Source organism: Eschrichtius robustus, chromosome 7, assembly GCF_028021215.1.
Source record: "Eschrichtius robustus isolate mEscRob2 chromosome 7, mEscRob2.pri, whole genome shotgun sequence".
NCBI classification, from domain to species: Eukaryota; Metazoa; Chordata; class Mammalia; order Artiodactyla; family Eschrichtiidae; genus Eschrichtius; species Eschrichtius robustus.
In genome coordinates, this window is record NC_090830.1 from 108237348 (window position 1) to 108249676 (window position 12329).

General features: G+C 46.6%; 1 protein-coding gene across 1 annotated transcript in view; it reads right to left on the minus strand.

Moving 5' to 3' along the window:
* Positions 1-12329, minus strand: part of SLIT1 (slit guidance ligand 1) — a 164572-nt gene that overhangs the window by 16355 nt on the left and 135888 nt on the right. The window contains exons 23-25 of the mRNA XM_068548291.1: positions 11177-11248; positions 9141-9212; positions 8261-8332 (exon numbers count right to left, since the gene is read on the minus strand). Coding sequence (XP_068404392.1) covers positions 8261-8332; positions 9141-9212; positions 11177-11248 — 216 coding nt within the window. The remainder of the gene's footprint in view (positions 1-8260; positions 8333-9140; positions 9213-11176; positions 11249-12329) is intronic.

Genomic DNA, 12329 nt, shown 5'->3' on the forward strand with positions numbered 1-12329 from the left:
AACCGAGATTTACTGCTGTGATGAAACAGCTGCTCCTCCCAAGTCAGTGCATCTAATCCTCTCATCAGCCCCACAGTGTAAGTTTTCTCTTCTCCATCTCAAAGATGTGGGAACTGAGCCTCATGTGGAATAAGTAATTTCCTGGGGTCACACAACCAGTGAAGGGAAGCCCCCAGATCCAGAACCCAGCGCTGTCTGACGCTGAAGCCTATACTCTTTAATTTTTCTTTTCATTTTCAGTTAAACAAGAGGCACATGAATGCATTCTCATTGTAAACCATTTTCAGACCCGGCACACAATAGTCTCCACCTTACACAACACTGTGAATGTCCTCAATGCCAGCCACTGAAGTATACACATTAGAACGGTTAACTTTATATTCCGTGAATCTCACCTCAATTTTTTTTTTAAAGGCACATTCCTATGTTACTGATGGGAATGCAAGATGGTATAACTCCTACAGAGGCGGCTTTTATGATATCTATCTAAGCAATGCAGTTGCCTTTTGACCCAGCAATTCTGCTTCTGGGAGTTTATCTCACAGATGTGCCTGCACAAGTGTGTAAAGGCATCTCTGCAATGGTATTGATCGCAGCATTGTCTGTAACAAAGACTGGAAACCTCCTGTGTTCATCAGTGGGGGAGTGGTTAAGTAAACTACAGTACATCCACATTACATGAAAGTCTACACCACTGTCCCTGCCAACCACAGGACCCATGATCACATGGTCACCACACTCAGCGCGTAGCCTTCCAATCCTTTCCCATATTTACACACACAGTTCTTCGTGAGGAAGAGATTACCTCCCTCCAGTACACATCGTTTCTGAGCAGCCTGCTTCTTGTCACTAAACAGCATGTCTTGGAGACGTTTCCAGGTCAGCAATATGGATCCACCTCATTTTATCAAACTGCTTCATAGGATCCCAAAGAACGGACACTTCATAGCTTTTTTTTTTAATTTATTATTTATTTATAAATTTATTTATTTTTTTTTATTTATTTATTTTTGGCTGCGTTGGGTCCTTGTTGCTGCGCGTGGGCTTTCTCCAGCTGCGGCGAGCGGGGGCTACCCTTTGTTGTGGTGCGCGGGCTTCTCATTGCGGTGGCCTCTCCTGCTGCGGAGCACGGGCTCTAGGCACGTGGGCTTCAGTAGTTGTGGCACGCGGGCTCAGCAGCTGTGGCTCGCGGGCTCTAGAGTGCAGCCTCAGTAGTTGTGGCGCATGGGCTTAGTTCCTCCGTGGCATGTGGGATCCTCCCGGCCCAGGGCTCGAACCCGTGTCCCCTGCACTGGCAGGCCGACTCCCAACCACTGCGCCACCAGGGAAGCCCCCACTTCATAGCTTTTGCTGCCAGACATTCTGGTTGTTTCCAAGGTCAGTGAACACTCTGTTCATGCCTCTTTGTGAGGAGCGAGCATTTCTCTAGAACAGATGCCTAGAAGGAGGATTCAAGTCGCAGAGGAAGCGCATGGAAAATGTTAACAGCCGCCCTCCAAAAAAGGCTGTATGGACTTATCACTCGCCTGCGGTGTAAGGCTGTGCCTGCTCCCTCACATTCCCGCCCCGACGCTGACACTGTGCACCGCCAACCACTTAGGCTTTGACGGATCCCGTGGGCAAGCTCATAATCTTCTCACTAAACCACAGTGAGAGATTCAGAGATGAACTAGGCATGGATTTGGGGGAACGAAGAGGCCAGCGGTCTTTGAGCCAGCAAATAGAAAAACCAGAGCCTCGTGCCTGAAGTTCATTTATATCAACATTATGGTGAAAACATAAGGCTGTATATTGCTCGTGAGAAAGGGCACATTTATTAAGTACCAAATGGATGCGTTGCCATTTTCCACCTGTGTCTGGGCAATACAGAGGAAGTGGTTCCCCTGGAGATGTGTTGGGTCTGATGAAAGCAGCAGCAACTCCGAGCAGGAATTCCCCCAGATAGCCCAGCGGATGACGGCCGATCTTATAAAGCAGGCTCAACAGTCTTGGACTCCGGCCCCCAGCGCAGCTGCTCACTGCCCGGGTGACCTTGAGCAGCTCACTTAACATCTCTGGGGCTCACTTTATGATTCGATAAAGAGCCTGCAATCTGGAAGGGGAAGAAAGACAAGCACATATAACCTGAAATGGTTGCCGAGGGAATAATGCCGCTTGGAAAAGAAAGCCGGTTCAACCTCCACGTGTATTTCATTTTTTCTGTCCTGATTTGCTGACAGCATCCATCCTGGTTAATGGGACAGGGAACACACCTTCCTCTTTTCCCTGAACATTACCAGGGCTTCTCAGAGGTAGAGGAAGCTCAGATGCTTTGATTTTTTGAAGCTTAATTGTGTTAAAAAAAAACACAAAGACTTTAAAAAAATAACAGGAATACAAAACAGTGGTATGTTTAAAATGTCTACATTCACCAGACTAATATTTTTAACATAAAAAGTATGAGGTAATGTAATTATGTTATTCAAAAGATAAATACAGAATTTTTTTGAAAAAAGGTTTTGTAGCACACTGCAGGAGTGTGGTCTGCTAATGAGCCACGAGTTGAGAGTTTATTACGAAGGGTTTCTTCTCTCCATCTTGTAGCTCATTTAGAGAAAATGCCAAAAAGACTAAATCTGAAGCCACTGTGAATGTGGAAGCCCTTGACATGTCTTAGGATGTCACAATTCCCAATTCCTGCATAAATTCCCCCCATAAATGGCAACAAAGTTGCACCTCAAATGTAAGTGTCCCTTTCGGACTCAATATAAAAAAAAATAATAGAGAATAATAAAAACTACCAAAGTCGCATACAAAGCTATTCAAAACTATGCCTTCTGGCTTGACCAACACACGCTTTACTTGTCACTGTATAGAGCAGATGGCGAGCGACTCCTGAATTCAACATTTCAAGCTTTAATTTCTCCAAAGACAGGGTTTTTGTGGCTACTTCATTAGTTCAAGTAGTTCACTTTCACCTGGAGTCCATTTTTCCCAACAAAAACTGCTGTGAACTCAGTGGGGAGTGGAGAGCCACAGGCCCTGCTGAGACCAGTGGTGAGGACAGTGGTGAGGCTGCTCAGCAATCCAAAAGGACCGTGGAGTCAGGTTCATCCCCCAGCAAAAGTATAAATAACCCTGTGCTGTTGATCTTTGGTATAACTTGGAAATAGTTGAAACAGTAGCTATTTGGTCTGTTCCTGCCAAGGCCCGGCTGGGCTTCTTCTATGAACGTAACCAGGACAGAAATAGATCTCCGGTGGCTGTTTCAGAGGTGCCAACTGTACAGTTTAGCATACACTAAAACTTCAAAATCTCTTCACCTGAGCTATTCCTCCTCTACCCATCCTCCTCCCGGGCAATTTATTTGTGTGCATCACTTCTTCTACTGGAATGAAGCTTCTTGAGAGCAGGAATCGTGAATCCCTCACTGAGCCTGACACCAGCAGGCGTCCTGTTTTCTGAATGAACGCCTGCCTAAAAGCACGAGAAATGCACAAATCTCAGTATGAAAGCAAAAGAACTTCAAAAAGAAAAGAATCATCTGTCATCCCATAAATGTAACTAATTTAATTTTCATTTATTCCCTTCTAGTTCTTGTGCTCATATATATACATCACTGAAATCAGAGTACACCGTCTTCTTTATTCTGCGTTTTCTTTTCTTTTTTTTTTTAATAAATTAATTTATTTATTGGCTGCGTTGGGTCTTCGTTGCTGCCCGCGGGCTTTCTCTAGTTGCGGCGAGCGTGGGCTACTCTTCATTGCAGTGCGCGGGCTTCTCCTTGCGGTGGCGTCTCTTGTTGCAAAGCATGGGCTCTAGGCGCGTGGGCTTCAGTAGTTGTGGCTCATGGGCTCTAGAGCACAAGCTCAGTAGTTGTGGCACACGGACTTAGTTGCTCCGCGGGATGTGGGATCTTCCCGGACCAGGGCTTGAACCCGTGTCCCCTGCATTGGCAGGCGGATTCTTAACCACTGCACCACCAGGGAAGTCCCTATTCCGTGTTTTCATCAAATAATAAAGTACAGTGCCATAACTATTATAATTAACTACTTGCTGTTCTGTCATATGGGCATACCATGATTTACCTAATTATTCCATATTTACTTTTCACACCGAATTCTTAACGAATTCAGAAATCTAGTTTTCCAACATGCAGCAGATTAGGGGCAACAAAATGTCAGATTATAGACATGAAGAATGATACTGGGGAGCCTTGGCACAGGATCTGGCACATAGTAAATATTTGCTGATGGACGGATGGATGGATGGGCGAATAGACAAATGGATGAATGATGAGCTAACTGTAAAAGTAAATATTAAAGTAAACAGCAGCAGAGATGTGCAGGGTATCGAAGCCCCAGGCAGTGATGAGTGCTCACAATCATTATGGCATGTTAGAACTATAGCGGACCTTAGAAATAACCTGTGTACAGGTGAGGAAAGATCCTAAAGAGATGAATGAATTGTCTGAGATCCCACTGCAAGTTGATGGCAGGACAAAGACCTAACGCCACATGTCCTGATTCCTAGTCTAAAGTTCAAGGGGTTTAAATACGGTGGACCTCACCCCCTCAGCACACATGCTTGGCCCACCACCCCCAATCCTGCGTACTGCCGGTGAAGAGGAGAGGCCCAGGTCAGAGTCACAGTAGGAACAGAGGGCACCTCTGGGAGCCAGGAACACTGGGTGCTAACTCTTGGGCAAACCCTGACTTGTTATACAGCCGTGGGCGCCTACTTCCCTTCAGACTGCATGTGGCCTTTGTGAAGCCCAGAGTGAATGTGGTGAGTCTGTGCCATCCTTGGCCCATTCCTTGACTCCTTGTAAGTGCTCACAGAATCCTTATGGAATAATTGCAACTCTTCATGCAGAGGAAATAATGGCTACATGTGTGCACATGCACATATATTCCATCAGTATTACATGTGCACACACCTAAATACAAGCACATGTACATTTCCCAGGCTGCTGCCTAGTTCCATTTGAAACCCTGGGTATAAAGGGAATAATGTATTCATGAGGTTGCTTCATAATAATGGAAGATTTCTTCCACATAGATGCTATTTTATAGAGAAATAGGGCTTAGATGCAATTAACAAACACCTCTGATCAGTAATGCTGATGCCCTGTTTTCCATTTACCACTTAACTGATCTCTACTTATTGTTTTTTTCTTTTTTCTTGCAAGTTGGATCTGGCTTCTGGCCTGATGTCACTGTTCTCCTAAAGAAAGTCTGAATTTATAGATAGGCACGGGCTCAAAATCTGGTTTTGCAGCTTCAGGTTTTTGTTGACACAAAACATATGTTCACTTCCCATTTGAAGAGCAAAGCCTCTAGATGTTGAGCTAGAGACATGATCAGAATGTCCTTGAGTCTTATTCAGTTTTCACAGGGAAGGAGAAAAGGTAAAGCCCAATGATAAGAGATACAATACACGAAGGGGGGCCCCAAAGGAGGGAAAGGTGGACCACATGCTTGAAAAGGCCTTTCCTGGCAGAGGGGGAGCTGGAGCAGACACTTGGCACAGCCCAGGGGTAAGCAAAGGAGCCGAGAACAGTGTGGGCCCAGAGCAGCAGCAGACACTGGCCCAGCAAAGACACGCACAAAACTCTCTGGAGAGAAGTATCTCCAATACAGGTTCTCAGAATTCCCAGCATCAGCAAAAAATGAGCTCACAACCGAAAATTACTAAACACAGATAGAAACAAGCCCCTGTGAATGGGAGTCATCAGAACAATGAACAATACCATCCTTGCCTGGCCTTTGTCCAGAGCCACAGTCTCCAGCCAGGCTCCCTCCCGCCTCATCCCATCCCATCCAGCCTCCACAGGTCACCACAGCTTTCCAGGAGTTTTCACAATTTAATTCTTCCACGATTCCCTTCTATCTACAGAACAAAGCCCAATCTCCATAGCATGGCACAAAGGCCCTTCACAATGGAATTCCAATGTCCCTTTCCAGATTCCTCTCTTCCCACCCCACACTCCTCACCTAACCAAACCCCCTATATCCTATGCTGGACAACACAGCATCCCTGAATATGTCACTCACTTCCTTGCCTCCATGCCTTTGCACATGCTATTCCCTCTTCCTGGAACGTCCAAATGGCAAATTCCTTGTGCCTTTTCAACGGTAGCAAAGAGGCACCTCCTCTCTGAAGGTCGTCAGAGTTCCCCAGAGTTAGTCACTGCTGCCTTTGAGCTTGTTTTATAATATCCCAGATGGTCACAGAAGGCAGAAACCTTGTGTTAGTAAATTCTTCAGCATTTGACTCACTGTGATTACTCAGGACATATTTATTGAGGCAATAAAGAATAAATAAAGAGCTTTGGAATCAGACACACCTAAGTTCAAATCCTGTCTCTGTCGTTTCCCAGCTTTATGACCTAGGGAATCTGCTTAACTGAACCTGGGACTGTAAAATGGGTATAATAAATCCTGCCACCTAGGACAGAGCCCCCTGACCCATTCCACTCCCATGCAGACATCACTAATCAACCACTGCACTCTGCCCACTGAGTCCTGGAAGCTTCAGTGTGGGCTCAAGACAGTCCCTGTCTTATTTGTGAAGCTGGCTCACAGCACAAAAGCTACTTCCCATTTTGGTTATGGAGTAAACAAGACACCACAGATAGTAAAGTACTTGTCCCAGGCAAACTCTCAATGAGTGACACTTATTACTATTTTATTTCCTCAAGTCTAAGATTGTTAGACGCCCACTAATTTAGCATGTTTTGGGACGGATAGAGAAATGTTACCTTATTAAGTACATACAGATCATTTGTAAGATATACTCTGATCTCAGAGATTAAAATGTGGAAAAGATGAGCCTTAGAGCCAAGAAAATCCAGTGAGATTGTTGAGTGACTGAACTTCAAGTAGAGATGCTGGGGACCCCAAAAGACTCCCTGATCTGGGTTTGCCTGTCCACTCGGGCCCTGGGCACTTGGCTGTGAGGCAGAGAGCAGGAGGACACAGTAACACCCAGGGTCCCGGCTGCAGTCCATCTGGCCTGAACATGGCCTGGACCTACAGCCGAGATGCTAGGAGAGAACGTGTTCACTCTGTGCCTGGCCCCGCCTCCAGAATTAGGATGACCCTGCCATGGCCCATTGCTTTTATATTCCTTCATTTTTTAAATTGTGGTAAAAAAATATATGTAATTTGCCATTTTGACCATTTTAAGTGTACAACTCAGTGGCATCTATTACATTCACAATATTGTGCAACCATCACCACTATTGGGTTCCAAAACTCTTTTTATCACCTTAAACAGAAACACTGTACCCATTAAACAAAAATTCCCCTTTCCTCCTCCTCCCAGCACCTGGCAACCACCATTCTCCTTTCTGTAGCTATGAATCTGACTATTCTGGGTACCTCATTTCAGTGGAATCGTACAATATTGTCCTTTTATGTCTGGGTTATTTCACTTAGCATGCTTTAAAGGTTCGTTCATGTGGTAGCATGTGTCAGAACTTCATTCCTTTTTATGGCTGAATAATATCCCACTGTACCATATTTTGTTTATCCATTCATCTGTCAATGGACACTCGGGTTGTTTCTGCTTTATAGCTATTGTGTGAACCATGCTGCTATGAACATGGGTGTACAAGTATCTGTTTGAGTCCCTGCTTTCAATTCTTTGGGGTATATACTTAGGAGTGGAATTGCTGGGTCATACGGTAATTCTACCTTTAGCCTTTTGAGGAATCGAGCATACTGCTTTTTAAGAATCCTCTTGGCGCTGCCAGGTAAACAGTTTTGGAAACAAGTCTACATCCAATTATGCCAATTATACTTCTTTTGGGTAGTAAATTTCCGGAGCTTATCCCCCACCATATGAAGTCAGAGGCACGGTACTGGCATCGTGCTTCAGAGCATGGGATTTTGAGACGGATGACTTGAGCCTCTACCAGCTATGCAACTTCGGGTGAGCCTGTCACATTTTCTGGACCTGTTTCCTCATGTGGAAAATGGGAATAACAGCAGCTATGTTGTAGGAGAGCTGTGAGGATTAAATTAGCCGATGCACGTGCAGTGCTTGGCAATCAGTATATGGTCATTACTACTTTTATTATTGCTTGTGAAGAACTGTTCTCAAAGTCCATTGCTGTGACTGATGGTACACTGAATGTGTAAGAGTCTGAAACGGGGAGCATTTGAAGTTCACAAGCTAAATTAAAAGTAATACTCTCAGGAGGAGGGGTCTTTCTTGGAATCCAAGTTCCATTTAAATCCAAAGAGGTGCCGAGAATTGGGCCAGAGTTACTTACAGGTGAGACAGGGAGGTCACATCTGTGAAGATGCCCTCTTGGAGGGTGGAGACGTCATTACCATGCAGGGACCTGAAGAGAGAAGAGGCTGTCAGGACTCATCCCAAGACAGAAAACTCAGGAACTGATGGAGGGACGCCCTCTGCTGAGAGGGGCATGTCATGAGGGAGAGGGTCCCTGGATCAGAGACCCTGCGCTGCTGGCCACAGGCAAGGAGAGGGAGCCCCTAGTTATCACAGACCACGCTGCCCCTCAGCCCTTCTGGAAGACCCTGCTCGGGCCATCACAACTAACTCACATACCATGTCTGTTCACAGGACAAACGGATGTGTGCGTATGCAGCTTGTGCCCTCCCTAGCTTGGCTAGGGAGTCTGAGGGGGCAGGCTTCTTCCTCGTAAGGAAGCTACTAGGTGAGCCCTAGGTTGGGGGTGAAGAATGTCCCCCTGCCCCAGGCGGGCTGCCAGAGGACTCAGTGCAAGGATATTCCAGAGGCCGTCATAACAGGCATGGCAGAGGGCTGTGAGCACAGGGCAAAACTCACAGTGGGAATTCTTAGACAAGGTTCTACATTCACCATTTGACAGGAGACTCACATGCAAACAAGGGGCTACCTTATCTTGGACGCTCCCGGACCCTGCCTCAGCACACACATCGCAAACACAACTTGGGGCTGACAGCAACCCCCTTTTCTCGGATGGTTTCCCATTCATTCCTTGGCCTCCGTTAGGAGCTCCAATGAGAGTGGACTGGCCTCGCACTTTGGACACAGTTGGCCCTGCTGGGGCCCCGGACCTGGGGACATTCCTGCCTGCCAGGTGGGTGAGAAGGGCCCTCGGTGGGGCAGATTTCCCTGGAGGAATGAAGAGCAGCAAGACTCACAGCAGGCGCAGGGAGCGGAGCCCCTGGAAGGCCAAAGGAGGGATGCACTGCAGGGCATTGTAGCTGAGGATCCTGCAGGAAGAAGAGGGAGAGACGGAGGAAATGAGTACCACTTCTGGTACCACTTCTGGTGGTGATGCAGGTGGTCACCACCTTGACTGTGGTGATGGTTTCATGGGCGTGAACATATATCAAAATGTATCAAATTTTACACATTAAGGATGTGCAGTTTATTATATATTCATTATACCTCATTAAAGCTATTTTTTAAATAATAACAAGAGAAATGAGACATTTTTTATCACAGGAAAAGGCTGTTTCCCCTTACAGCTTCCAGGATCACCCAGCCCCGGATTTCTCAGCCTCAGCACTGTTGACAGTTCCTTGCTGGGGGGCTGTCCTGTCCCTTGTAGGATGTTCAGCAGCATCCCTGGCCTCTGCCCACAGAGAAGCAGTAGCTCCCCCTGCCCTCCTCCAGCTGTGACAACCAAAAACGTTTCAAACATTGCCAAATGTTCCCTGGAGAGCAGAACTGCCCCTGGTTGAGAACCACTGCCCTAGACCATGGCAGCTTCACACATAGGCTTGTAAAGAAAAAAATGTTGCCGGCCATTCCAGTTCTACAAGGATCAAGCCATTAGCCACTTCAGTTGCCCACCGACAGTGTGCCTTGAGGGGAATCCAGGATGGAGAAAGACAGGGTGCATTCTGTGCTTTGAATATACTAGCCTTTAGGTAGCTTAGATGCATATCTAAGGAAAAATTTCAAATGACCCCAGACTCTTACATCTTCCCATAGGTAGAAAAGCACTAAAATCATTAACTTGAGATATCTGTTCTTTGGGATTCACAGTAACCTTTTGATACTTGACCACATGTTTTTCTCAGAAAAAAAAGTTCATATGTATCCTGGCTCCTCCCTTCCCTCTTCAGAGCAGTTCTTCAGAGCTATCTGAGAGACTGTCTCCAGGCTATAGTCCTCTGGAAGGTCCCCGAATAAAACTTAACTCACAACTTGTGCATTCTTCTTTCAGTCAACAGGCTCATGAAGACTTTGAAATGGAAACCAGTTGACTAATAGACCTGAGGCAGGTAAGTGCAGCACTTTGCGGCCTTGGGACCACATTCTGCTCCTGGGGGCCTGACTGAGTCAGGACCCTGTCTTTTAGGGTACTGGCTCTATTATTTGACCACAGTAGAACCAAAGGGAAAGTTCTTAAGTCCTGGGCACATCATCTGTAAAGTGAGGTACTGGGAAGGTGAACGAAATACATTCTTAAGCTCCAGGCAAATATAAACGATGCTTGTTAATACTTTCCAATCAATTGCTTGGAATATAATTAAAGCAATCATTAAAATATCTTAGAATATGGGCACAAAAGTGTTCAGAGAGTAACCATTCACAATAGTCCAAACTGGAAACAGCCCAAATACCCATCAGTGGTAGAATGGATAAGGAAAGTATGGTATATTCCTGCAAAGTAATACTATACAGCAGTGAAAATGAAGAGACCACAGCTTCATACAAACATAATGGTAAATAAAAGAAGCCAGACATAAAAGACTACATCCTGTATGATTCAATTTATATAAGATTCAAAAGTGGGCAACATTAAACTTCATTGTGTAGAAATGCATATGTAGATGGTACTATAAAGACCAAAGAAGTGATCATTATAAAACTCCAGGTAGGGACTGCCTCGGGTGTCGGGGGAGAGAGGAAGAATGATCAGGAAGAGACGAGGGGACTTTTGGGGTGCTAGCTGTGTTCTACTTTTTGCCTTAGGTATTTACACATGTTCTAGCTTTATGATTATTTGTTAAATTGTACATTTATGTTTTTTGCACTTTTCCATATACACGCTGTGTTTCACAATTAAAAAAAAAAAAGTTTTTTAAAAGTCTTTTCAGTGGGCAGGCCCTGTCACCCTCGCTGGAGGGTAAGGGAGGCTACGTGGGGATACCTGCCAGTGACCGAGGCTTGGGGAGTCTCAGTAGCCACAAGCCCTCCCTCCACCTCCCGCCATGGGACTCACAGAGTGGTCAGCTGGCTCATGTTGGTGAAAGAGGAATTGCTTAAGGAACTGATCTTGTTGTTACTCAGGTCCCTGGAAAAGACAAAAGTATCATCATTTAGAAAGAAAGAACTCCTCCCCTCTCCCACTCTGGCCATGGCCATCCCTCAGCCAGGCGGGCAAGTGGTTCTGACCAGCACTCTGGGGGGTGGGAGGTGGTGGAGGGGGCGCTTGGTTCACAATTATTTACAGCCCTCCGCTCTGCTCCCTGAACTCGCTCTGTGTCTCCAGGGTTTCAGGTCTCCATTTCCTCATCTCCCACCCGATGCAAGTATAGCCTGGCTCCCACCCTCCACCCACCATGGAAATGCTCCCACCAAGGACATCAGCAGCCTCCCAACTGCCAGGCCTAGGGGGCTCTCTGTCCTTTCTCTCTTGCTAGCACTTTACGTGGGTTTGTTCACTCACCCTCCCTATAATCCTATGAGGGAGATAGTAAACCCATTTTATAAAAGAAGGTGCAGGGTCTCAGAGTGATGAAGTGACCCACCCAGGGTCACACAGCTGGGAGGAAGTACAGACAGAGTCCAACCCCAGTCTGTTGGCCCCCAAGCCCCAGGTCACGGCAATGTGCTCTCCGAGTGACCCTGTAGCGTTGGCCCAACTGACCACCCTCTTCTCAAATCTCCTCAGACCACTGTCTTCCCACGTTCCCCCTACCTCTCTGGTGAATGCTTCTTTCTCACCCACCCCTTAGGCACAGGGATCACTAAGCCCTGTCCTTGCTCTTCCTCTTCCTTTAGTCCCTCAGCCCTCGGTGACGTTCCTGGCTCCCTCACCATCGTGCGCAACTGGTGCCTCCGCTGTGGCCCCAGCCAGACCTCTCTCACAAAGTCCCCTCCAGAGACCTGATGTCCCACAGACACTCCAATTCTTGTGCTTTCTCCCACCCACGTGCCCCGTGCTGTGCTCTCCATCCCGGTCAGCAGCTCCAACAACCCAGAAACACTGCCCCACCCACACGTCCTCCCTCCCAGACCCTCACCTAACTGGCTTGTGCCTCTGTTCATCTGTTCCATCTGCCCCCTCCTCCCAAGTTTCTGCTACATCAAGCCACCGTCATCTCTCTCCTGGTTTCTGCCTCATCTCTCACCCACAGCTTTGCCCCCTTTTG